Below are 27,711 nucleotides of genomic sequence, written 5' to 3'. Positions count from 1 at the left end.
AACATCTATCTCTCCTTTTCCACCATAACTCCAACATTTTCCCTCTCTGCCTCCTGTTGCCAAGAATCACTCACAATCTTTCTCTCTACCCATCTCCTCATCTCACCCCAGTGGCAGTCTAGTATCTCCTCTTCTTTTCTCAACCACTTTTCTGAGTGTACCTTCATTGCAGGCCAAAAGTTCCTGATGGTGGCAGCCATTCATATATACTGCCCTGCTGCTGGCCCCATCTTTTCTCTAATATGGTCCACTTCTGAGGACATAGCAAGATATATCAGAGAAGGCGGGCTGCGGTAGAGAGAAAATGTTGGAGCCAGTGGCTGGGCAGCATATATGAAAGGCTGCCACTATGCCAGTAGTAACTTTTGGCCTGCAATGAAGGTAGATGGGAGTGGAGGATAGAAGGTAAGATGCTGGCCGGGGAGGGGGTCTGAAGGGAGAGATGGACTCACAGGAGGGGGTGGGAAGCTGGCAAGCAGATAGGTAGGTCAGTGGCAAGATGCTACTTCCTGAAGAGTGCCACCTGAGGCCTCCACCTCAGTTGGCCTAATTATAGGGGCACCCTTGACCTTCAGCTCTATCCACACACTACCCCAGCACTGTCTGGACAGTACTACTAAATACTCCTCACATAGGCACTTATGCAGTTAGCAGTACTTGCTAATCAGATGGGTACTTGTGAATATCATCCCCAAAATAGTTTAATCTGAACATTTTCCTTTCAGTCTATGCTGGATTCTAACCAGGATAAAGGCCTTCACCCGGAGACAAAGTAACACATCCAGTTTTATTTTTAATAACGCCATAGATTGAAATGGTTATGCTGGCTGAGAAAACATGATGTCATCCCAGCGTTTGAAAACTGAGTTGAACAGTATCTTTTGCTTGTGGAAACTGGTTACACTATATATCCCTTTCCTTTTTGTAGCGGGTACAGATCGTGCCAGTTAGTGAAGAACGAAACCCACCTGTTTTCCAGCAAATGTGTGCCGTATTGGCACATCTTTTTCTTCCCACTGTTTCAGCACGAGTCACTGCAGGATGGAATGCCAATGCAAGGCAATGACTGTATTCTCTAATGCTTTACACGACACATCACCCCTAGCCATGCGGAAGTCACTGCTTCAACCCTTCTCTAGCATCTAGACCTGCCGCTCTGTCCTTGTTTAATTTCCACTTTCTGCATGTTGTAAATGTTCATTCTGAAGATTTTTTTTTTTTTCTATGGCTCTTTGCCCAGAGCACACAGATGTTCCCTAGTTTACAAAGCTATTTAGCTTTTCCCAAACAAAACTACCAGTTGTTTTCAGGACAAGACAATTATTAAAAGAAAAAAAAAAATGAAAATAAAACAAACATCAACAGATGACGGTTAAGATGATTAGCCTGTTATTTCCCTTTTTACCACTGAAAATAAGAAATGTTTGAATGATTATTTCCCAAAAAAACCAAGTGCAGTGCATATGAAGGAATGTTTCTTTCAGTAACAATAAAGCAACCTTGTACCCTGTTGTAGAAATATAGTAGTTACTTTGGGCTCTGTGTGCTGCCTAGAAGTTCCTGACAATACATCTCAAAAATCAGAAGACTAAAGATCCAAGAGAAAAGGCCTGTAGCATTGGTACATTTTAGGGATGTGCACATGCAAAAAATATTTTGCCAATTTTTAATTCCCCCCCCCACCTCCACACTCACACATACAATTTTCATGTCTTTTAAAAATTAATTTCACATATTTGTACAAAGGAAATTTTTCATAATTTGTTCTATAGCTTGTTGACATATCATATCAGAACTCGTAATGTCAAGATTACACCAGATATGGCCAATCTTCTCTCCAAACCCTATACCATAATTATACACCTACATCAGGGGTATCAAAGTCCCTCCTCGAGGGCCGCAATCCAGTCGGGTTTTCAGGATTTCCCCCAATGAATATGCATGAGATCTATTAGCATACAATGAAAGCAGTGCATGCAAATAGATCTCATGCATATTCATTGGGGAAATCCTGAAAACCCAACTGGATTGCAGCCCTCGAGGAGGGACTTTGACACCCCTGCCCTGCATGGACACAAACCAAGATATCTATGCGATAAAACCCAAACAAAGTAGTGTAAATCCAGATATGGCCAGGCTCTTCTAAATTGTAAATTGCATTAAACTCCTTCTGTGGAATATTAGTGATCCATAAATACTCATGTAATGTAAAATCCTATTCAACTTAGGGCCTGTTTTATGAAGCCGCGCTAGCAGCTGCGCTGCGGTAACGGCCCCAAAGCCCATAGAGATTTAAAGGGCTTCGGGATCGTTGCCACATGGCTTCGTAAAACAGGGGGTTAGTATTCATACATTCATTGGTCATTATACATTAAATTTATTTAGCATGAGGACTCTTTTATGAAGCCACGGGAAGCACTAATGTGTGTTTACTGTAGCATAAAATGGCATCCTGTGGTAATTTCTAGATGTGTGCACTACTGACGTAAATTATATTTGTTTATTTGTGAAGGGAATATGTCTGGGACAGAGGTGAGTGTGTTCTGCCCTAATTAGTGCAGCTACATTGCCACAAGCCAATTTGTTTTAATGGTCATATTAACTCGTGGCCTTTAACACCAGAAATAGTGGTAAAAATGTCCTTAGTGCGGGAATGACCCACTTAAGGGTACATTAAGGTCACTTTTTGCTGCTCTTTGGTTAAAGGGTCCCAAAAATTTTAAAAGCACTCTAATGACCAATCAATCCTTGCAAAACAACTTACTCCGGAAAAAAAAAATCACGACAAAATATTTTTTGCAAAATTGTAAAGGTATTTTTTTGTCAAATTTTTACTTTTCTCTCTGCGCTCCTCGAGCGAGTATAGCTGCAGTTTGTCTAACCGTTCTTCGTACGGGAGATCTTTGAGTCCCGAGACTATCCGGGTGGCCATTCTCTGAACCGACTCCAATCTCAGCACATCTTTGCGATAATGTGGCCTCCAGAATTGCACACAATATTCCAGGTGGGGCCTCACCATGGATCTATACAATGGCATAATGACTTCCGGCTTACGGCTGACAAAATCCCTGCGTATGCAACCTAGGATCTGTCTTGCCTTGGATGAGGCCTGCTCCACCTGACTGGCAGCCTTCATGTCCTCACTGACGATCACCCCCAAGTCTCGTTCTGCTACCGTTCTTGTTAGGATCTCACCATTAAGGGTATAAGTCTTGTATGGATTATGGTTTCCAAGGTGCATGACTTTGCATTTTTTGGCATTGAAGCTAAGTTGCCAGGTCCTAGACCAGCGCTCCAGTAGGAGTAGGTCGTGCATCATGTTGTCGGGCATTGAATCTTCGTCCGTTGTGCATTTGCCCACTACATTACTTAGTTTGGCGTCATCAGCGAATAATGCTATTTTACCTTGAAGCCCTTCTGCCAAGTCTCTTATAAAGATGTTGAATAGGGTCGGTCCCAAGACCGAGCCCTGTGGCACTCCACTAATCACCTCCGTCATTTCTGAGGGGGTGCCGTTCACCACTACCCTTTGAAGCCTACCACCAAGCCAGTTCCTAACCCATTTCGTCAAAGTGTCACCTAATCCTATAGAACCCATCTTCTCAACAACCTGCGGTGAGGTACGCTATCGAATGATTTGCTAAAGTCCAGGTACACGATGTCCAGGGACTCCCAAACATCCAGCTTCCCCGTCACCCAGTCAAAGAAGCTGATCAGGTTGGATTGGCATGATCTCCCCTTAGTAAATCCATGTTGACGGGGGTCCCGTAGATTTTCCTCATCCAGGATCTTATCCATCTTTCGGTGGCTCAGGGTGTGGAGCACAGGTCTGAGAATTACTAGCTCGTAATCTGCTACTATGTCGGCAAAACCGCAGAGAGGAGTAAAAGAAGCCCAAGGTGCCGGATTCCAAAATGGCAGAGCCACACGAGGTACCTATGTTCACCTTACAAGAGGCGGTGGTTCAAGAGCTTACGCAGTCCTTAATGTTAGTTATGGAAGAAATGAGAGAGCATCTGGATTCTCAAACGAATCACCAGCAGCAAACAGAAGACCACATAGCTCAGCAGGAGGAGAGCATGGATAATTTTGAGGAGCGCATTAGAACTCTAGAAACCTCCAATAAAATGCTGAAAGAGTGCACCGAAGATCATGAAAACAGAGGATATAGGAATAACGTAAGATTCATTGGGATCCCTGCTTCAGTCCGGGACGTGGACCTCCACGCACAGTTTGAGAACTGGCTCCCTACGGTTTTCGACATCCAGGCCCTGGTGTTAATTGAAAGGGCGCACCGGGTGGGAATCCGCAGAAAATTCGAGCAACGTCTGCGCCCTGTCACTTGTTTCTCAACTATGCTGTAAAGGAGAGGATCCTGTTTTTGTACTGTAAAGGGAAGGAGCTTCTGTTTGACGGACATAAAATTCTCCTTCCTCAAGATTTCTCCCCACAGGTCTCCTATCAAAGGCGCACCATGGCTCCGTTCTGTAATAAACTTTTCAAAAAGAATATACGCTTAGCGCTCCTATATCCTGCTCGCGCTCACATTTTCTAGAACAATAAAGTCACCTACCTATCTCAAACATCATTCCTGTTTCCTTCCACGTCTTATGTAAATCTCTCTCATTCTCCCCTCATTTCTCTACCATTCTTTGAATTGCTTTCTTTTTCTTTTCTATTCCTCCATAATATCAATATAAGAACATAAGAACATAAGAAGTTGCCTCCGCTGGGTCAGACCAGAGGTCCATCATGCCCAGCAGTCCGCACCCGCGGCAGCCCATCAGGTCCATGACCTGTCTGGTTTTCTAAATTTAGCCCCATAGACTCCTTATTGTTCTAACCATACTCTTTCTGTACCCTATCTACCTCTATCTGTACCCCTCAATCCCCCTATCCTTCAGGATAAATGAACAGAAATACAAAAATAGAACACTACAATCATACTACGAAACAAATACACATAATTAAAAAATCTAGTTTGACTATATACAATAAATAAGTACAGAGGTTCAGGTATAGTTAATAGGGCCAAGGCGGTAAAAACCTAGTATAAAAGGGAGGGGGGGGATCACAGTTGCTGAGCAGTCCATTGTTGGATTCATACCCCAGGAGCCCCATAAAACACTTATGATATCTTTTTCTGGTCTCCATTGTGCTCTCAATACATATACTCTTCTCAAAAGGAGCAGGTACTGTCAGGACAGGAAAGGGGAAAGAGCTTCCTTTCAAGGCCATGGTATAGAAGTCCCTCCAAAATAGGGTTAGCAGATTTTACTATTGTAAAATCCAGATCCATGGCCCTGCCCCCCAGGCCTGTCCACTTCCACCCAACCCTGCCCCATTCTGTCCAAGTCACGCCCCATTCCACCTCAGCCTCCACCCCCAAGTCCCGCCCCCTCAACCTGTTCTCGTGCTCGGAGCCACGTCGGGAGGGCATCTGCGCATGCGCAGGTGTGATGCGATGATATCATCTGCACAGATGCCCTCTCGACGCAGCTCTGAGCATGAGGCTGAGGTGGAATGGGGCATGACTTGGATGGAATGGGGTGGTCCCGAGCTGGAAGCTTTCTAAAACCCGGACAAAGAGTTGGGTTTTGAAAAGCTGTCCGGACGCTCAGTCATGGCCTTTAAAAAGAGAACATGCCCGGGTAAATCCAGACGTCTGGTAACCTTACTCTAAAAGATAATTCAGAGATGGATACAGGGTGTTTCATTTCTCTGTACCAAAACAAGTACTGCTTTGAGGTGGTCTTTCTATCTTGATGCTAAAATGGCTGCTATGAACGCTAACGGCAGTTTTGCAGTACTACCAGTAGAAGTCAACCTTCCGTATTGGATACCTCCACTAGACCACCAGAAATGTAGGTAGACCCTGAAAGGAGGTCTCAGAAGGGAAGCCATTTTCACAGTGGATGACCTTGGGGGAAGGGTTGATCTCAGGGACGAGTTAATCTAAAGGGGAGGTTTCAGAAGGGGGATTGGAATTAGGAGGGGTTAGGAGGGAGTTCTAATCAAGGGGAATAAGCAGGGCAGGATTAACCAATAGGCCAAGTAGGCAGGTGCCTAGGGCCAAAAATAGTCAGGGGGGCCCAATGAAGGAGGGCATCAACACTGTTTTTTTCCAAACGGCGATAGGCCCCTCCAGCATCGATTGGCAATGCGGGCCCCCCCCCCCCCCCTCGATCGACGGAAAGTAAGACAAGCAAGCAATGCGGGTAAGAAAGGCAATGGGAACTGTAATTGTGCAAGCGGTGCTGCTTGCCCAAAGCTTCCCTCTGACGCAGCTTCCTGTTTCCGCCTGGGTGCATGGTGGGGTGGGGCGGGGCAGGGGGTCCAGTGTGTGCCTAGGGGCCCTCGATGAATTAATCCTGCCCTGGGAATAAGAGAGGAGCTAACCATAGGGAGAACAGAGGGAAGGGATTACATCCAACATTGGCTGTTACCTGAAAGCAATGCTGATATTAAGAGCCGGCACCCGCATAGCTAAGTAATCAAAATTAGAACTGCTTTATATGCAACCCTGTATGGTTATTTAGCTCTGCATGTGCACCAGTACTTGCCTGCATCCACAGAGCTGCCAGCTACTCCCTGGCTCTGCCCTCAGAAGGCCTCGGTTCATAGACAACGGCGCGAAAGACAAAGGTGCGCCCGGACAATTGAGCGCAGCGCAGAGGCGCGCACCGCTCTAAATTACTGTTTTTAGGGCTCCAACGGGGGGGCGTGGGGGGGAACCCCCCCACTTTACTTAATAGACATCGCGCCGGCGTTATGCGGGGTTTGGGGGGTTGTAACCCTCCACATTTTACTGTAAACTTAACTTTTTCCCTAAAAACAGGGAAAAAGTGAAGTTTTCAGTAAAATGTGGAGAGTTACAACCCCCCAAGCCCCCCACAACGCCCCCACAACGCGGCGCGATGTCTATTAAGTAAAGTGGGGGGGGTTCCCCCCCACGCCTCCCCATCGGAGCCCTAAAAACAGTAATTTAGAGCGGCGCGCGCCTCCGCGCTGCGCTCAATTGTCTGGGCGCGCCTTTGTCCCAGCACACTTTTGACCTGACACCGAAGGCCTCTCCCCAGCCTACATCGTAAATGGTTGATTATTGCTGATCTTCTACAGCATTGCCTGGTTAAGTATTATTGAATATCAACGGCGAGCCCACAAAGCCCAATTTAAAGAAACAAATGTCTCTCCTTCTCAAATTGCTTTGAATAATTGGCTGGCAAGCACTAGAATTTGACTAATGAATGTACAAAAAAAAATGCTTGGAACAAGTAATGTTTACACCAATACTAAGGATTTGGTGCTTTCTTTATTTAGGATGATAAATTTTATTATTTTAGTGTGTTGATATATTATACAATTACATAAGAACATAAGAATTGCTATACTGGGACAGACTGAAGGTCCATCGAGCCCAGTATCTTGTTTCCAACAGTGACCAATCCAGATTAGAAGTACGTGGCAAGATTCTAAGGAGAACAGATTTTATGCTGCTCATCATAGGAATAAGCAATGGATTTCACCAAGCCATCTCAATAATAGCTTATGGATTTCTCTTTTAGGAATTTATTCAAACCATTTTTTGAACCCTGTTAAGCTAACCGCTTTCACCACATTCTCCTGCAATGAATTGCAGAGTTTAATTATACATTCTCATTGATTTCAGAGCCATTACATCACATGATATTGGAAACAATTAACTTTTTTTGTTGTTGTTAATATGGTATTTTGTGTTTGTGTACTTATTTGCTCTTAGTTCTAACTTATTTCCCTCAAATCTGGCACTTGTTAGAACCGATGGTAGACATTGTTACTGTGAAGAATTCTTTGTAAGGATGCTATAGGGATGTTGGTTTGCAAATACCTCGTGGTATAGAGTTTATGTGTATGGGAAAAAGAAATATGAGCACGTCAGATGTAGAAGCTCATACCACAACATAAATGGCATAACTACCCTATTACTGTTGTTCATCCTTTTATATGATTTCCACCAAAGCTCAATCGTAACACTAGAAACATATGATTTCTATTGGTATTTGTGCTGAGAGCTCTAACGAGTTTCAGTAAAAGCTATGTTTAGTTATAAAAGAGTAAATTCTTTTCATTCTACATCATTCCACCACCAGAAATCAAAGAATTCTTTTAACAGCTAAGAATTACAGTTAGAATGTGTGGGATAAATATGCCACAAAGATGAAACTGGAAGATTCTTTTTTGTGTGGGGGGAAGGAAAGCATCAAAATTATTACAGGAAATATATAGGGCCCGATTCACTAACCTGCCCAATTGTGACAGATCCGTGTCAGATCTGGGCAGGGCCGATCGATTCTGAAAGCCAGAATATTCTAAATGGGGCAAGGCAGTTCAGGCGATCGCCATCGCGGCAGGGGAGATGAGCCATCTCTCCTGCCGCGATAATTACTGAGGGTGTGTGTGGATTCTGGATTTTTGACAGACACCGGTTACAGAATCTAGTTTTTAGGCGAAGGACTGGCCCCTCCTTCACCTAAAAGGTCTAGTTTGGGGCGTTGGGGCTTAGGCTGTTTTGGGGTTGATAATGTGTTGTAAGTGTAGATGTAGTGATGGTATGGCCATTTAAACTGCTGAACGTAGAGGTAAGCCATTCTCAAAAAAAAAACTTCATTTTGGATATTTTTTTTGAGAACGGACATTTTCCCTGCTTCTACTTTCAGTGTTTAAGGCCTAGGCCCAAAAGCGACTTAGATGTTTTTTTTTTTTATTATGCCTCTCCACCTGTCTCTGACATATCATATTCATTTTTTCCTTTTTAGCTCTTTTTTGCTCCTATCCACTCAAATTTCACTCTACTCCTTTCTACTTTTCACCTACCTATAAACTTTATCTCTTTCTCTCACCCCCTAGCTCTCCCATTTCCCATTTTTCCCCTTCTCCAGCCTCTATTCACATCTCTCTCTCTCTCCCCATTCCCCCCTCCACCAAGTCCATCTCTCTCTTCCCCCCATTTCCCCCTCTACCACTTCCACCTCTCTCTCCCCATTCTTCCCTCTCCACCACGACCATCGTTCCATTCCCCCCTTTCATACCCTCTACCATCTCTCTCTGACCCCCTTTCACCCCATTTCTTCTTTTCCTGTCCCTTCTGTCCTTCCCAAGGCCAACTCTCCCTCTCCTGCCACCTCCATCCTCCCTGAAGTTTATCTCTCCCTATTCCCCTTCTACCCCCCCAACCATCTCTCTCTGTCCTCCTTCTAGCCCCTGTGTCCTCCCCATCCATCTCCCAAATCTGACATCTCTCCCTCCCTTACCCCATCCCTGAGTCTATCTTTCTCTCCTTTCCTCATTTGAGTCCAACATCTCTCCCTTCTCTCACTCCCATCCCCGTCCAATATCTATCTTCACCATTGAGGGAGAAGCATCTTGCTGCTGGCCCTCTCTGCCGCTCCCCTTTCCAGCATCTAAGGCTTTTACCCGTCTCCCCTCTATGACAACTTCCTGTTTCTGCTGGGGAAGGCTGCAGTGGAGAGAAGATGCCATGACTAGTGGCAGGGAATCGCTACTGCTGCCCAGCAACTTTTAAAGAAAACTATAGCTAGATGCGACCATGGCAGGGTGGGGGGCAGATGCCGAGTGTGGAGAGAAGGGTGAAAGCCTTAGATGCAGGAAGTGGAGTGGCAGGGAGGGCCAGTAGCAAGATGCCACTCCCTCAACAGTGTCGCCTGAGGCCGCCACCTCAGTTGGCCTCAGTATAGAGCCGTCCCTGTATACATTGCTTTAAGGCATTATCATCTCTTGACTTCTGAGACTTTTTTCCTCCTTTGTCATTGGGTAGATTGAGATCTGTTTGGTTGTGTGATTGCATGAAAAATAAAATAAATATGTGTGGATCATATTCAGTCTTGGATGACTTCAGACAAATTGGTTCTTTAATAGTCAGAAAACAGAAATATTTTGGGTAGGAATACCTCCTACTGGCACAGAGCTATTGTTATAACCCACCAGTTTCTCATTTCCTCTTATTAATGAGATATGGAACCTGGAGATTATGCCAGACTCTGGTCTTTCAATGAAGTAGATTAAACATGTGGCTAGGGCCACATTTATAGCCTGAAACTGGTTCTAAGGTTCACATATTTTGCTTCTGGTGATGAATTGAGGACAATTCTTCAAAGAAATGATATTGAAGAAATTGGGGCCTAGTGTAGTAATTAGCTACATTTAGGCATTCATTTACTTCTATGGACTTCAGACCCAGATGTGCCCATGAGTCAGAGCTGACTCCTGGCAATGAGGGACTATATTTGTTTGTTTATTCTTTAACTGTGCATGTTTTGATACATGAATGCCCCTAGTTGGGTTCAGGTGGCAGAATTTAAGCCATTCCCTCTCCTGCTTCCCTCCAATATAATACAGACTTTTAACCTCAATGAAAAGAGACCATCCTCAGTTCTTCCCTTACTCTTGCTTCTAGCCAATAAAAAGATCAAGAAGTGAGCCAAAATGTTCCTGGGCTGTCAGTTAGTAGTCTGAGATCATCGCACCATTCTATACCTGCTGCAGACTAGCACAAAGTGAAGGCCTGGCCCTAGACATGAATACAAACTGTTGGATCTAATATATTTATGTGAGAGAATCAAAGATATCATTATACGAATGTTTTACAGAGCCTACCCAACACTTGGATTTGTACTCCAACTGCTCCAGTAGACCAGCTGGACGTAACATTTAAAGTCATTTGCATCAGCTTTAGTTTCCTGGAATAGCTCCATAACCCCATGTGCATGCTACCACATTTTCTTTCAACCATGCTGGAAACAAAAATCAGTCTTTCTATGCGTCCTTCGTAAAATTAATCATGTCTTAGAATCAGACAGTGGTGTAGTAAGAGGGATGGAGTGGAGGGGGGGGGGGCAGACCGTCCCAGATGCCATGTCGTTTGGGATGCCAGCATCTCTCTGCCCCCCACACCATGCCATACCTCCCCCCACCCTGTATCTCTGTAGATCTTCTCTAGCATGAGAAATTTCTCCTTACTGTTGCTTGCGCCAGCGTTGGATTTCCCTCTGAATCACTTCCAGGTCATGGGGCCAGGAAGTGATGTCAGAGGGAAATCTAACGCTGGCATGTGGAGTATGCTGGAGAAAAGCCACTCATTTATTTATTCAATTTTCTATACAGCTCTCCCAGGGGAGCTCAGAACGGTTCACATGAGTTTTTTCAGGTACTCAAGCATGTACCCCACCATGCCCTCCTCTCCGCGGAGAGGAGGGTATGGGGAGGGGCACAGCCTCAGGCATCTCCTACCCTTATTACGACATTGGAGTCAGAATAATACTTTAAGGTTTTCCAGTTTAGCAACTGAGAAGATTAGAACTATGTTTCTATGCTGGTATGAAAAGGTATATAATGAGGATCATGAAAAATTTCACATGCTGCACCTAACTTTAAAAACGTTTGCATCACTGGGTAAAAAAATAATGTTCTGACCTTTCATGTTTGGAGCCACTGGAAAAGAATGCTAAAGCAGCTCAGCTCTTTCCATCAAACCATCAGAGTGAATCAAGCAGAGTGTTCATTCATTCTCACCTATTTTGGTTGTCACTTTTATCAAGTAGCCCTCCAGGTCCACCTGAAACTGAGGCGTCTCATAGGGCAGCGGTATCCGTGTCCCATTCCACTTCGCTGACAGGTGCTGCTGGAGGCTGACAGTGCCCCTGGCCAGCACAAGGTCCACAGATTTGGTCCAAGAGAAAGAGCGGGTCCGACGGGCATCATTTTTTACTAGCACTTGAAAGGGCGAGGCAGAGGTGGAGCAGTCTTTTGTCAAAACGTACTGACATGTCCCCTGAAAGTTAAAGGTCCGTCCGTCAAAAGTATTGTAGTGGGGGTCTCCAAATACAGTGCACACTCCAGGCTCTGCAGATGAGTGGGAAACAAAAGCATGATCAAGACCAGTTGTCATTTAAAGAAACACACAACCTTGAAACTGAACACAAAAAAATTCCTCAGTTTGACAACTACAGGTGTGGCCCTTGGGACCCCTTTTTCAGGCACACTCCAGGCATATAAATTGCCATACTCAAATGGAAACTACTCACAATCTGTTCACCCAGTCCTGTTCTTGGCAATTATATTTGGCCCCAGTTATTCAAGGCTATGTTTCAAAATGGCCCGGCAGTGAATGTTCAGGGCTAATTTAGCTGGTGATGGTCAAAAATACTGAATTTTTCAGGTTGAATTTTGTCAGGTTTTATAAAATTGACCCATAAAAGCTGCCAAAATAATAGCGGTAGATATTTACATCTGCTTGGGAGAACATGCAAATGTCTGTGTGCACAATATTGACAAACATGTTTTTGATACTTGTGCATAACTCGAGACTCTACCTAAAACCCACCCTCAAACTTGCCTCTACTACAACCACATACAAGTAAGAGATGGCTGAGATGATTGAAGTCTAGAAAATCCTGAGTGGAGTAGAACGGATACAAGTGGATCGATTTTTCACTCCGTCAAAAATTACAAAGACTAGGGGACACTCGATGAAGTTTCAGGGAAATACTCTTAAAACCAATAGGAGGAAATTTTTTTCGCTCAGAGAATAGTTAAGCTCCGGAACGCGTTGCCAGAGGTTGTGGTAAGAGCGGATAGTGTAGCTGGTTTTAAGAAAGGTTTGGACAAGTTCCTGGAGGAAAAGTCCCTAGTCTGTTCATGAGAAAGACATAGGGGAAGCCACTGCTTGCCCTGGATCGGAAGCATGGAATATTGCTACTCCTTGGGTTTTGACCAGGTACTAGTGACTTGGATTGGCCACCGTGAGAACGGGCTACTGGGCTTGATGGACCATTGGTCTGACCCAGTAAGGCTATTCTTATGTTCTTATGTGCAATCTTGTCATCACGCCCGTTTGCATGCAGAGCTAATTTCCCCCCCTCCTTTGCAAAGCTGCGCTAGCTTTTTTAACACTGGCCATGGCAGAAACAGCTTGGACGCTCATAGGAATTCTATGAGCGTCGGGGCTGTTACAGCAGCGGATGCTGCTAAAAACGCTAGCTCAGCTTTCTAAAGGAGGGGTCTATTAAACAAACATTTTGCATGTGTGTACTGGCTTATATGCATGCAAACACTTTATAAATTCACCCCAACATGCGCAAATGGAATAGAAAGAATGTACTCACTTTCAGTGCATATGGGGCAGCATCCTTTTCTGTTCAGAATTTTACCCTAAAGAAAGGAGTAAAGCAGTGTTTTGAACAACTGTTAACATATACATTATATAAATGGTGATGCAAAGTAACAGAGAGCCCACAGCAACAGAATATGCTCATAATGTTCAACAGTGGCTTCTGATTCTAGAACTTTGCTATCTGTGTATTTTTTAAAAAACTGCATGGATAGTATTGGGCTAAGATTCTGACTGAATTGCCCCGTACAACATGGGGCCAGGTTTGGGGTACAGCAAGGAGGGTTTTTTTTACTTTATCCACTTATCAGCAATACTCAGTCATTATAAGGATATCTTATCCATTCAGTTTAGGTCTGCTGAATGGCAGACTTATCCGCTATAATAAAACCCTTAGCGCGCATGCGCACTTCAATCTCCGTGCCTCCATGATCCGTGGTTTCGTGCCGCGCATGCTCAGTGCCTGCCTCAGCTGATTTCCTGCCTTCTGCCCCGATCTTTGATGCCGGCTGACTTCCTGCTTTCTGACTACGCTACCGCTGCTGGGACGCCTTTTCTTCTCACCCCCGGACCAGCAGCGGTAGCAGCCGCAGTCGCAGTCGCAGTTTCATCAAGCAGCCATGGGGAATTTGCTAGGCAGGCCCACTTCGATAATGTGAGGCATGCTGTCCTAGCAAAAGCCCCAAGGCTAAACAGGCTAGCGGATGCTGAACAGGGGGAGCAGGGAAGGGGTACTGCTGGACAGGGGGGAGGTAAAAGGAAGGGAGAAGGGCTACTGATGGACAGAGGGAGCAGGGAGAAGGGGTGCTGTTGGATGGGGGGGAGGTCAAAGGAAGGGAGAAGGGCTACTCCTGGACAGGGGGAGCCAGGAAGGGGTACTGCTGGACGGGGGGGAGGTCAAAGGAAGGGAGAAAGGCTACTGCTGGACAGGGGGAGCAGGGAAGGGATGCTGCTGGACAGGGAGGAGGTCAAAGGAAGGGAGAAGGGCTACTGCTGGAGAGGGGGAGCCAGGAAGGGCTGCTGCTGGACGGGGGGAGGTCAAAGGAATGGAGAAGGGCTACTGCTGGACAGGGGGAGCAGGGAAGGGGTGCTGCTGGACAGAGGGGAGAGACAGAAAGAAAGAAAGACAGACAGCGAGCAGGGAGAGAGATAGAAAGAAAGAAAGACAGACAGGGGGAGAGAGACAGAAAGAAAGAAAGACAGACAAACAGAAAGAAAGAGAAATAAATAAATGCCTAAGTCTATACATCTATTCTAGCACCCGTTAATGTAACGGGCTAAAAAACTAGTACTAAATAAATATTGTCAGTGCAGTGACCACATTGTACATACATCCAGCACTGAATATACACATATTGAATTAATATGGTAACTGTTTTGGTTAAATATTGTCCACATTAATGCTTGCAGAATGGGCACTTTTTCATCTCACAAGAGTGAATCACATTCAGTCAAGTCTTCTTTTTTATAACTACAGGTGCAAAGAATAAACACGTTCTAAGATGTTCCAAAGTATATTATAGAGCAGTGGCATAGTAAGGGGGAGCAGGGGGTAGACTGCCCTGGATTCCATCTTGGTGAGGGCACTGGCACCTCTCCATCCCCCATGCCATGCTTGCGCTCTCCCTTCCCCATGCCCATGTACCTCTTTAAAATCTTCACCAGTGCAAGCAACTACTCTAGCCTGGCTCCTTCTGAAATCACTTCTGGGTTGAGGGACCAGGAAGTGACATCTGAGGGAAAGCCAACACCAGTGTAAGCAGCAGGCTGCAGAAGATGCTCATGCTAGCAAAGATTTAAAGAGGTATAGGGGTAGGAAGGGAGGGCCTGGGCACCTCCTACCCTTGCTACGCCACTGTTATAGAGTACTGGTGTCCTAGTTCCTTGTGCTTCTAGCGTCAAAGCAGTTGAAGGCAGACCATCAGGTAGATTCTAAGTGAGAGGTGGCAGAATATTGACATATGTACCGGGTGTCAGAGACATAGCCAGGTTTTGATGTCAGGGGGAGCAGACGTTTGTAAAACAGACACCAGTGGTGTTGGCTAGGCAGCAGTGACAGTGTTGTTGGTCAGTTGCTATGGCAGGAAATAATATTCAAATTGTAACCATCACCTCAGGAACAGCATACATACTCTTTCCTCCATTAGACACCTCTGCTTTTGTTTGTGTGGTGACTCTACAAGACGTGGAGGCCAGTAGCCCTGAGCATTTGTATTTTGGGTAGCGAGGCTCTTGCCCCAGAACCTACTTTCATTTAGGGTCGGACACTTGACCCACTTATTGAGCCATTATTATCAATGGTTAACAGCCTCTCTATTGGCGATTTTCCTCGATTGGAAAAAAACCCAATAGTTATTCCTCTTCTGAAGAACCAAAATAATGAACCCAACATTGTGACCAATAATAGACCAATTTCAAACTTGCCATTTGTCTCCAAGATGATTGAGAAAGCAGTCTCTATTCAATTTTCAGATTTCCTCACAAAAACAAACATACTACACATTCTGGCTTTTGCCCATATCACTCTACAGAACATATACTCTTGGGATTACTAAACCACATGAGGCAATTACTGGATAGCAATCGCGACACCGTTCTGTTTTCTCTTGACATGCCTGCAGCTTTTGACTTGGTGGATCACAACATACTTCTTCATTGCTTGGAAGAAATACATTTCAAAGGTTCTGCTCTTCTATGGTTTCAGTCATACTTGACTGATTGTACATACTCTGTTCACCACTCTAATATTTCTTCTAGGGCTCCTTTTACAAAGGTGCGTTAGGGCCTTAACACGCAGAATTGTGCGTGCTAAAATGCCACATGTGCTAGCCGCTACCGCCTTGTTTAAAAGAAGGTGGTAATTTTTCGGCTAGCGCACGCTATAGCACATGCTAATCTTGTGCATGCGCTAAAAACGCTAGCACACCTTAGTAAAAGGAGCCCCTAGTTCCTGATTACTTCAATCAGGTATTCCACAGGGCTCCATTTTAAGCCCAATACTCTTCAATATATTTTTTGCACCTTTTACTCTCAGTCTACAGTCCCTAGGATTTACATTTTTCATTTATGCGGATGACATCCAGCTCATCTTCCCAACTGAGACTCATTCACAATCAACTTATTCCCCCATCTCTGCAAAATTTGACATAATTGCAGATTGGCTCACACTCAATAAACTCAAAGTTAACTCTCAAAAAACCACAGTGCTGCTCTTTTCTTCTAGAAATTCACCAGGAAATATGTTAAATTTCACTATGAAGGGTGTCCCCCTAAAATTTTCACCAACAACCAAAATCCTAGGTGTCGTAATAGACAATACTTTAAGTTTCCATTCCCATATTTCCAAGGTGGTATCTTCTTCTTGCCCTCCATCAAATTCAATTAATTCATTCTTTCTCCATCAAAGCTCTCTTTCCATTTTTATACTGTACATTCTCTGGTAATGTCCAAGCTTGATTACTGCAACTCCATTCTCATTGGTCTCCTGAAATACCAGTTGTATAGGTAACAATTAGTCCAAAACACTGCTGTTAGATTGTTTCATTGTTCCAAATTTGGCGTTACACCACTCTCAAAAGCTGAGCATATTCTTCCCATTTCATATTGCATCCCTTTCAAGTACAATATACGCTCTCATCAAATATTATCCAGTGGTCTTTCTTCTTATTTAGCCTTTTGGTTCAATACTCTCCGCAAAGAACTCTTTGATCATACCAACAACAGTTATTAGTCGTTCATTCATTTCAATAATTATTCCTTGATGTTCACAGGAACTCCTCATTTTCTGTCATGTCTTCCATCCTCTGGAATTCTTTACCTTACTTTCTCCACACTGAAAGTTAATTTCTGACATTCACGACACAAGTAAAGGAACATTATTTTTCTTTGGCATTCTGCTCATAACTCTTTAGATTTCTCTACTTCACTATCTCTGCACAGACAGCTCACTCTTGAGACTTAAGATACAACCTCAGGCATACTACTTCTTTTCCCTGGCATTCTGCTTATCCCCCATCCCACCCTTCTTTTTTATTGTAAACTGCTGAGATTTTAACCTCGGTTTTATATTTGCAGTACATCAAATAAACTGAACTTGAACTCTTGTCTGCATTTACGTATATCTGCCCACTTGATTGTATTCTCATTCTCTCAACTTCTAGCCCTTAGTCTCCTTTTCACTTCTCATCTACCTACTGCCTTTCCTTATCTCCCTCCCATTCCTTCTCCAGCATGCCCATTGCACTCTCTGTCTCTCTCTTTCCTCAGTCTCCAAATCCCTCATCTTTCATTCACTTCCTTACTCCCTTCACCCCCATTCCCTGTTCTTATGTTCTAATATTCTCTCAGAGCGCAATCAAGGAAATCTTCTGTCTCTTTCTTATGCCCTCCCTTCCAACATCATCTTTTTGACGGCCCTCACTATTTAATATTTCCTCTCACTCTTCCCCATTTAACTTCACCCTCCTATTTCTCATCTGCCAGTATCCAACAATACCCTCTCCTCCCTCCATCCTCCTTCCTCATCTTCTACTGCTCACTTACTGATACCTCCTCCCTAGGGTCAGTTTAACTACCTATGAGGCCTTGGGCAAACTTTTATGGATGGGCCCCCTCCCCCAGGGTCATCAGCTACAGCGCATTTTTCTTAGTCCCCTACTAGTCAAGCTGCTTCCTGCTGAAACAAATGTGTCATAAAGGCACACTGCTGATGACTCTGTTGGTTCTGCATCTTAAAAATAGGAAGTTCATTTAACAAATAGAACCAACAGAGACATCAACTATGTAGCCTAGACTTCAGCTCCATACCAATACTGCTTTTTTTATTTCTTTGCTGGAAGTAGTGGGGCTGGAGGAGAGGGGGGGGGGCAGGAAGCTTCTGAAGCAGTAGAACGGAGGGGAGGAAAGGTGTTGGGAGATGCCAAGTGTAGTCCCTCCTAAAGAGTGAGAATGAAGGTCAATGAGTAAGCTTTTCTTCCTTTTGCATTTGGAGAATAAATTTGGCACAGTGGTGAAGGGCCTGAGGCCTGAGGAAGGGCTGCTGGCTACATTTATTGGCAAGTAGTGCCTTCACGTCAACCTAAAATGGATTTCTGTATCATAGCATGTTTCATATTTTAACAATTATTTCAGGCACTTTCTAAATCTAAACCACATACACATCTATAGAAACAATTCAGCTGTATTTGAAAACCCCTTGAGAGGCAGCATTTTTTAAATTTAATTTAAAGTCTGCTATAAGACCACCACCTCAACACACATCTGATTCTAAAACCCCATCTGCACAGAAGCCAACTTTTGAAAATGATTGGGAGTGCTGAACTCATGACTTACAACAAATATCCCCTCACCCAGCAAAGGTAAAACAAAATATATCTGGTAGTGAATGACCAGCCTGTACCTAATTGTCAAAAGCAGGGAAGATAATAAAGACAAATCTCTCCTCCCATTAGCAGCTTGTCAGAATCATACTTTCTCTCTCTCACGCTCTCTCTCTCTCCATTCAAGCCATTCATAGCACTTTTCTCCAGTCCTCTCTTCCTTCAGCCCATACTCTAGTTCCCCAAATTTTTTTTTCACTTTCCCCTAATTTCTTTTTCCCGCTTGCTCCTCCTCTTCCCCCTCTGCACTTTTTGTTTATCCTTCTGCATAGGCATCATTTAGGGCCTGTTTTACAAAGCCGCACTAGCGGCTGCAAGTGTGGTAACGGCCCCAAAAGCCAATAGAGATTTAAAGGGCTTTGAGGCTGTTGCCACGCAGCAGCGGCTAGTGCGGCTTTGTAAAACAGGCCCTTAATGCTTTATATTTTAGGGGCAGCTGTTTTTATATTTTGGGGATAGCTGGTTTTAAGAAAGGTCTGGACAATTTCCTGGAGAAAAAGTCCATAGTCTGTTATTGAGAAAGACATGAAGGAAGCCACTGCTTGCCCTGGATCGGTAGCATGGAATATTGTTACTCTTTGAGTTTGGCCAAGTACTAGGGACCTGGATTGGCTTGATAGACCATGGGTCTGACCCAGTAAAGTTATTCTTATGATTTAATAGCTCTTTGCCTGCTCCACTCCCTAAATCTTTTTAACCTGTTCTGCTTCTCATTTTCTCTTGAAGCCTTCTACTTCCCTCTGCTCCCCAGCAAGCTCCAGTACACTTTTCCCTAGCTAGTTGAAGTTCCATGCAGGTTTGGCTCACCCATCTCTTTACTGCTTCCCACTTCTCACTCTCTTCTACAGATGAGACTTCCTATTGTTTTCAGATTTAACTCATCTTCAATTTGTGACTCTCAGTTGACCACAGGCTTGGATCAGATCCCTGCTTTGCTCTCCCTGACTCCAGGCACATTCTTGTTTTCTGAGACTGGTTCCCCATCCCCTTTTACACTGCAGCATTTCCGCTGGCACCCACAGATTTCAGGCCAATGGCCACCTTCTGCCTGAAAAATCCACATCAGATTCATTGCTACATACTCACCCTAAACTAAACTAATTAACCTTATATACCGGGTCTTCAACCAAAGGAAGCTCGACGCATTTAACAATAAATAAAAAAAATAAAGTAAACTGAAATACAAGAGTTAGTTTTCAAAATGCTTAGCAAATAAAAAAGTTTTTAGAAGTTTACAGAAGAGTTGGAAGGAACTGGGACACCTCAAAGATTACATGCTAAGTGGCAGCCCAGGGCATAGAAACATGCATTCATACTAAGCCACAGTGTTCTGGGCTGCTTGAAGGATATTACTCCAGTGTCCAAGGAACAAGCATCTAACTCAAGGAGCTGAGTTGAGACCTGGGAGGTGGTTGCAGAGGTGGGAAAGGATTCAGCAATTAAGCAAGAAGAAAGCCAGAGATAGGGTTATCAAATTTTGAAAAAGACAACCCCAGACATATAACCCCACCCCATTTCACCTCCAATCCTGCCCTGTTCTGCACGTACTGTTCTGCCCCAGTCCTGCCCCCGACAAGCCTCCTACTATCAGCTTTGGCTGTGTCTGGAGGGCCTGGAACATGTGCAGATGTGTGTGACTTCATCCAAACATGCTCAGAGGCCCTTTAGGTGTGGCTGGAACTAAAATTATATTAGCGTATTGATGTAATTTTAGTAAGGCCAACATACAGTCCTTCCTTTACAAAACATGCACAACCTTGTGCAAAAGCATACTCAGAACAATGGCCAATCAGGGACTTCCTTAGACTCCTCCCTAAGGAAGTCCCTGATTGGATCAGGCACCTCTGGCCCCTCCCAAGGGAGGAGCCCAAGGTGCCTGAGCCAATCAGCCTTAGGCCCCACCCTGTGTATCACATGATGCACAAGGGCAGGGCCTAAGGCCCGCATTCACCATCAGAGGAGGCTTATAGCAGGAGAGACTGAGCACCCGTCCTGCTCCCAATTTACAGGTACTGGGGGGTTGGTGGGTGTACCGGTGGGTGGGTCAGGTTGAATCGGGGGGGGGGGGATTCGGTGAGGGGGGAGTTCCGATGGCAGGGGGGAGTTGGCATCCCTCCTGTCATTTTTTTAAAGCGGTGGGGGGAGAAAGGGAGCCTTGACAGCAGTGAAGCCCTAACAACAGTGACAGCTTCTCTTGTCACTACTGTCAGGGCTCTGTCCCGACTCAATCGCTCACTGAGAGATTGAGTCGTGGAGTTTGCATGCAAATGATTTGCACCTCTGTGCAAATAATTTGCATGCATACTTAATAGTGAATCAATCACTGTTGGAAAATCGGCCAGAGAATCGGCCAACAGCGATTGAGTTGCTATTGTTAGTGAATCTAGGCCTTAGTCCTTTACACTTTGGGAGCCATAATGATTTAGGAGGATGTTATGTTCCTCAAGCAATGTGTAGTGTATTAGCAGTAGTACAAAGTAGAGAATGACACGGGGACAAATTTGTCCCTGTCCCCGCAGGAACTCAATTTCACTTTCCCATCCCCGCAAATTTTGTCGCTGTCCCTGTCCATACCCCATTCTTGTAAACTCTGCCTTAACCACACAAACCTTGAACACTTATGATTTTAAAGTGTTTGAGCTTGTGCAGATGAGGATGGAGCTTGCAGGAATGGGGCAGGGACAGGAAAAGAACTTGCGGGGACGGGATGGGAAAATGAGTTCCCACGGAGACAGGGAAAAATTTGTCCCCGTGTCATTCTCTAGTACAAAGTGAAGAGTATAAACTGCTCTGCTGAATTTACTGTTGAGGAAAATTATCTAGATTGCTGAGATGAGAGAAAAGAAAAGGAAAGGGATGAAACAATGCAAGGTTTGTGAGAATAAGAGAACTCAGAGAAAAATGATTTAAGGTGCAGAAAGTCACAGGGCACAAGGCAGTAAGGCCCTGATTCTCCAAAGTGCATCCCGATTTTAGGCGTCCTACAGCTGTCTAATCAGCCAATCGGGATGCACGTTTTTTTAAAAAAAATGCTTCCCAGGCAAGCCTGAGGGCGCCTCCGGGAGCCTAGGGAGACCCGCAAGATGCCTAAGCTCGTCTAAGGGCCTTAGGCGGGCCTTAGGCTGAACCTAGGCGGCCCTATGCGTCTCCCTAGTAGAGGAGAAGCTTAAAATGTAAGTAGATGCAGCCGCTATACTTATCGCGGCAAGGGATCTCTCTGTCGCTATAAGTATAGCGGGCCGCGGCCTCCTGACCAGGAGGGTGGCCAAACCCTCTGCCCGAAGATGCACCACCCCCGACACTACCGACCCCCCCCCCCCGACATTACCGATCCCCCCCCCCGACAATATTGATAGCTGGCAGGAGGGTGCCCAATCCCTCCTGCCCGAAGACGCACCCCCCCCCCGACACTACCGACCGCCCCCCCCCGACAATATCGATAGCTGGCAGGATGGTGCCCAATCCCTCCTGCCCGAAGACGCACCCCCCCCGAACCTCCACTCCACCAAACCTGTTCTTAGATGGGTCTTGCACGTCTTGAGCCGGCAGGCACGCCTCGTCGAAATGAAGTGGGCTCGCCCCTTCCCGGCCCATCCTGCCGAAGCCTAAGGCCTGATTGGCTCAGGCTCTAGAAGCCTGGACCAATCAGGTTTGGTGGAGTGGAGGTTTGGGGGTTGTTAGCGCTGGGGGGGGGTGCGTCTTCGGGCAGGAGGGATTGGACACCCTCCTGCCAGCGAAAGATATTGTCGGGGGGGGGAGAGATCGGTAATGTCGGGGGGGGGGCAGTCGGTAGTGTCGGGGGGGCGGTCGGTAGTGTGTTGGGGGGTGCGTCTTTGGGCAGAGGGTTTGGGCACCCTCCTGGTCAGGGGGCCGCGGCCCGCTATACTTATAGCGGCAGAGAGATCCCTTGCGATAAGTGTAGCGGGCCGTGTCTAATCTAACCCGTTTCTCTAACCCGCGTCTGTAACATGGACGCCGGTTACAGAATCGGGGTTTAGTTTAGGCCGATTCTGAATAGGACACCTCTCCCGGGCGTCCTATTCAGAATCAGGGCCTAGGTGTCTTGCGGGCCTCGCCTTCAATATAGGCGGCCTGCCTGGGGAGCATTTTTTAAAAAAAACGTGCATCCCGATTGGCTGATTAGACAGCTGTAGGACGCCTACAGCTGCCTAAAATCGGGACGCACTTTTAGAGAATCAGGCCCTAAGTGCTAGTCTTTGATTGCATAGGAAAAGAGACACCATTAGAGAAATGAGTAAGAGAGTACACCCTTCAAATTAAAGAAAGATGAAATAAATTCCCAAATTCTATAAAAAGTGCTAATAATTGCAAATACAATTTAATTGAATAACCAAGTTAACTAGCTCCAATAATTGTCATATTAACAAGCAGTTATCAGTGTTAATTAAAATTATTTACAAGTTATGCACCTAAATTTTACATGCGAGTCAAAAAAGGAGGCATTACATTAAGTTAAATGCAAAATTATAGAATAAGGGCATCCACGCCTATATTTAGCTGCAGGTATTTGCACCACGCTTTCATTAGTGCAAATAGCCACATCTAAATTTAGTCATGATTTCAGGGTATAAGTGCTTCTAGTTATTCCCTCCTTGAAAATTATTAGAAACCGTCATCTGGATATGTTTTCAGTAACAGCACCACAACTCTGGAATTCTTTACCTCTACAATTAAGAGATGAAAATAATCTAAGCCATTTTAAAAAGAACTTAAAAAGCTTCTTATTTAAGGATGCTTTCAACTTGTAAATTGCTTTTTTAGACTCTCTTCCTTCCTCTGCATATTTCTCCAACCTTCTCCCTTTTAATGTTTATCTTTCACATACCTAGTGTATCAGTCCGTAAACTTGCCAGTTGTATTCCTTCTTTAAACATTTTTCAAAACATACTTATTGTTTAAACTATTTTTGCTACTTTGTTTTCTGTTTTGTTTTGTTTTTTCTGTTTGTTTTCGTTTTTTTTGTTTTAATCTATATATATAAAATCGGATGTATGTATGTATGTGCCGCGATCACGCAAAAACGGCTTGACCGATTTGAACGAAACTTGGTATGCAGATCCCTCACTACCCGGGATGATATGTTCTGGGGGTCTCGCGGCCCACCTGCACACGTGGGCGGAGCTACAAACAGATAATCGGATTTCACCCATTCATGTCAATGGAAAAAATGTAAAGAGCTGCCAACGCAAAAACGGCTTGCCCGATTTGAACGAAACTTGGTATGCCGATCCCTCACTACCTAGGGTGATATGTTCTGGGGGTCTCACGGCCCACCTGCACATGTGGGCGGAGCTACAAACATAAAATCAGATTTCACCCATTCATGTCAATGGAAAAAATGTAAAACAGCTGCCAACGCAAAAACGGCTTGCCCGATTTGAACGAAACTTGGTATGCAGATCCCTCACTACTTGGGGTGATATGTTCTGGGGGTCTCATGGCCCACCTGCACATGTGGGCGGAGCTACAAACATAAAATCAGATTTCACCCATTCAAGTCAATGGGAAAAATGTAAAAAGCTGTGGGTCCGATTTGAACTAAACTTGGTATGCTGATCCCTCACTACCTGGGGTGATATGTTCTGGGGGTCTCGCAGCCCACCTGCACACGTGGGCGGAGCTACAAACAGAAAATCAGATTTCACCCATTCATGTCAATGGAAAAAATGTAAACAGCTGCCATTCTCACAGTAAATCAAATACTGCTTTACCGATTTGAACGAAACTTGGTATGCAGATCCCTCACTACCTGGGGTGATATGTTCTGGGGGTCTCGCGGTCCACCTGCACACGTGGGCGGAGCTACAAACATAAAATCAGATTTCACCCATTCATGTCAATGGAAAAAATGTAAAAAGCTGCCATTCTCACAGTTATTCCAACTACCTGGGGTGATATGTTCTGGGAGTCTCTCGGCCCACCTGCACACGTGGGCGGAGCTACAAACAGAACATCAGATTTCACCCATTCATGTCAATGGAAAAACAGTAAAAAGCTGCCATTCTCACAGTGCTTCAAAAACGGCTTGACCGATTTGAACGAAACTTGGTATGCAGATCCCTTACTACCTGGGGTGATATGTTCTGGGGGTCTCGCGGCCCACCTGCACACGTGGGTGGAGCTACAAACAGAAAATCAGATTTCACCCATTCATGTCAATGAAAAAAATGTACTCAGCTGCCATTCTCACAGTAAATAATAAACGGCTTGACCGATTTGATCGAAACTTGGTATGCAGATCCCTCACTACCTGGGGTGATATGTTCTGGGGGTCTCTTCACCCAAGAATTTATATGTTCTTGCTCCTGGAGGTGAAACTAAAAATGTTGTTTATAATCAAGTTTTGTGTTTGTTGTATTGTATTCATTTTGTCAAATATTTCGCATTATAATTTGATTATTGTACTTTTTATAAAGCTGTAAAAATATAATTTCATTCACCACTATAAAGTATCTTTATTTGAATCCATTTACTGTGTTATTGCTATAATTAAATACCCGTGCAACTCTGGGTCATCAGCTAGTACAATGTTAAATTATATGTTGTTTTTACATATTGTAACTCGCTTAGAAAAATTTTAATTAAGCGACTAATCAAATATGAATAAACTTGAAACTTGAAACTTCTATAAACCATGCCTACTATAAGCACGACTTATAAAATAGTGCTTTTTTCAGCACCAATATTTTGGATGGCGTATACAGTATAGAATTCAGTCCAAAGTACAGGTAAAAGAATCTGAAGACCAGAGATATACTGCCCTGAAATAAAATAACAATGCCTGCATACAAAGACAGCGGTCTTTAGAGAAACTGTAAGTCAAAAAAATTACTTGGCACCTGCTAGAGACAGCTGAAAAATAATAAGGATCTAATCTAATCAAAATCTTGGATTTATATACCGTGTCATCTCCCCAAAAGGAGCTCGACTCGGTTCATATAAAAATCGATAATCGAAGTGAAAGTAGTTTAGATTAAAGAGAAAATTGATTAGTTCACATTAGGTTTGTTAAAGTGCCATGAAAACTTTAGTGTGTGCTAAATTGATTTAACATGTATTAACCACTCGTGAAACTGATCAGGTGCATTGAAAAGGTTTGTAAAAATGAAAGTGTGAAATGAACTGAAGCAACATCTGAAAATCGGTGGAAAATGCCCAATGATCTGAAAATAAACCAGAAATTCTTGCTGTGCGCATCCTCAATAGAGTACTCACGGGAGGGCAGCTGTTGATGGGAATACACTGCTTCTTGTGACATTCCGCCTTGCCTTTCACACATGCACATATGGTGCAGTTAACAGAGGACCACATGTCTCCATCCTATGACACAAGATAATCAAACAGTCAGCAGCTTGATGTGCACAAAAAAAGGGTGCCCCCCTTCTAAGATTTGATGCACAAAAATCTCTATGGCTTCAAATCCAGGCTTCTAATGATAAACGTGAACACCATATCGTTTATCATTAAAAGGCGAGTTTTGTTCAATCCCTGAAGCAGCCAGTGGACGACGAAACAAGGCTCTTGTTGGAGGTGAAATGGAGTTTTTTCAGGGACCTCAAATGTGATGTTTGGGATTTATGTACCATTCATGCTGGATGACAGTACTCCTTCAATTACCGTAAGTGAAAGCTTTCTTATTTTTGAAACCCTGTGTACAGTGGTGGGTTTTTGGCCCATTGTGAGATATTTTTTTTTAACACTGGTGGAGTTTTTTATGCCAATGATAAGGAAAAGAGCAGCTTGAAAACCATTTGGATTGCTGCTGAAATCCATGACTATTTGAGGCTTTTTCTCCACCATTTTGTATGTTAAGTATATCTACGTGGGCTATCCCAACACTGGCTAATAATATTTTTGCTTGATTAGTTTCATTTAAATGTCTCTATCATACCCCATCTCCTACCTTTAACTCATTTTGCTCAGTGTTCCTTAAAAATCCAGGGAGAAAATAAAAATTTGAGCAACAACTGGTTAAATCTGCTCCTATCATGTTATAAACAAAGACAACTGGCCCTGGACAACCCCATCTTGGTTTTATTTTGTTGAAGGTACTAAATTGTATAGTACTGTTCCCTTGGGATTTGGTTGTCAAAATGGATAACCCTGTAGTTTTAGCGTTAAATCATAGCTGCCAAATTCTGGACCATTTTTCAAGTGTTGATCTTCATGTTATCCACACTATCAGAGGTGTCTACCCTGTTGCAGATTTTGCAAACTTTGCCTTAATATCACTTACAAAGAACAGGGACAAGAACTGTTCCTTGTGGCACACCACTTGCAATGTCCCCTTTCCTCACAGTGAGCTCCATTTACCACTACCCTTTGTTGCCTTCCACTCAACCAGTTCCTAATGCATTCAGCCAGTTTAGGGCCCATTCCAAGGTTACTCAGTTGCCTAAATTCAAATCAGGCCTAGAAACTTTTCTGTTTCAAGATGCTTTCAATAATTAAAGTATGTTTTCAGCCCATGATTAACTTTGTCAGCAGGCCTATTGCTGCACTCTCTACCCCTTTTTGTCCCCTTCCTACCCTTTTGGTTTGTCCTTCCCCCCTAATAAAATTTAAATGATGCATCCTTTTGCGTTCTTCCTTATGCATCCATCTTTACCCTTTAGTATGCCCTTTTTTTTAAGTCTCCCTTTTGATTTTTATATTATGTTATTACCTTTGAAGCATTTGTACAAATGTTTCCATTTTATGTAAACCGCCTAGAGAGTTAGGCAGTATATCAAATACAATAAACTTGAAACTATGCAGAACTGTTCAGAGGCTTTTCTAAAATCTAAATACACCACATCTAGCACTCTCCTTGGATCTAATTCTCTGGTCACCCAGTCAAATAAATTATTCAAAGATTTGTCTAACATGACCTGCCTCTAGCAAAACCATGTTGCTCTGGGTCCTACAATCCAATGGATTCCAGAAATGTTGTTACTCATTTTTTTAGATGACGCCAGGATACAAGTAACTCTGTCAAGAGCCTGCTTGCTCAACGTGGTCCCTAAAATGCTGTGTGTTCCCGCATAAGATGAGTGGCGTCGCTGCAGGCTCTTGACAGAGTGTTCCTTTTTGGTTTTGTTACTTGCATCCTGGCGCCATCTACTGGGCTTCATTCTTACACTCCTGAGGAAGGCTTTTTATAGCCGA

General features: G+C 44.2%; 1 protein-coding gene across 1 annotated transcript in view; it reads right to left on the bottom strand.

Annotated features, from left to right (window-relative positions):
* The window catches only part of BMPER (BMP binding endothelial regulator), a 437,990-nt gene that overhangs the window by 213,035 nt on the left and 197,244 nt on the right, over window positions 1-27,711 (bottom strand). The window contains exons 10-12 of the mRNA XM_033930598.1: window positions 25,780-25,884; window positions 13,161-13,206; window positions 11,569-11,898 (exon numbers count right to left, since the gene is read on the bottom strand). Coding sequence (XP_033786489.1) covers window positions 11,569-11,898; window positions 13,161-13,206; window positions 25,780-25,884 — 481 coding nt within the window. The remainder of the gene's footprint in view (window positions 1-11,568; window positions 11,899-13,160; window positions 13,207-25,779; window positions 25,885-27,711) is intronic.

Source organism: Geotrypetes seraphini, chromosome 2 (genome assembly GCF_902459505.1).
Source record: "Geotrypetes seraphini chromosome 2, aGeoSer1.1, whole genome shotgun sequence".
NCBI classification, from domain to species: domain Eukaryota; kingdom Metazoa; phylum Chordata; class Amphibia; order Gymnophiona; family Dermophiidae; genus Geotrypetes; species Geotrypetes seraphini.
This window is presented reverse-complemented; position numbering and strand designations above follow the sequence as displayed.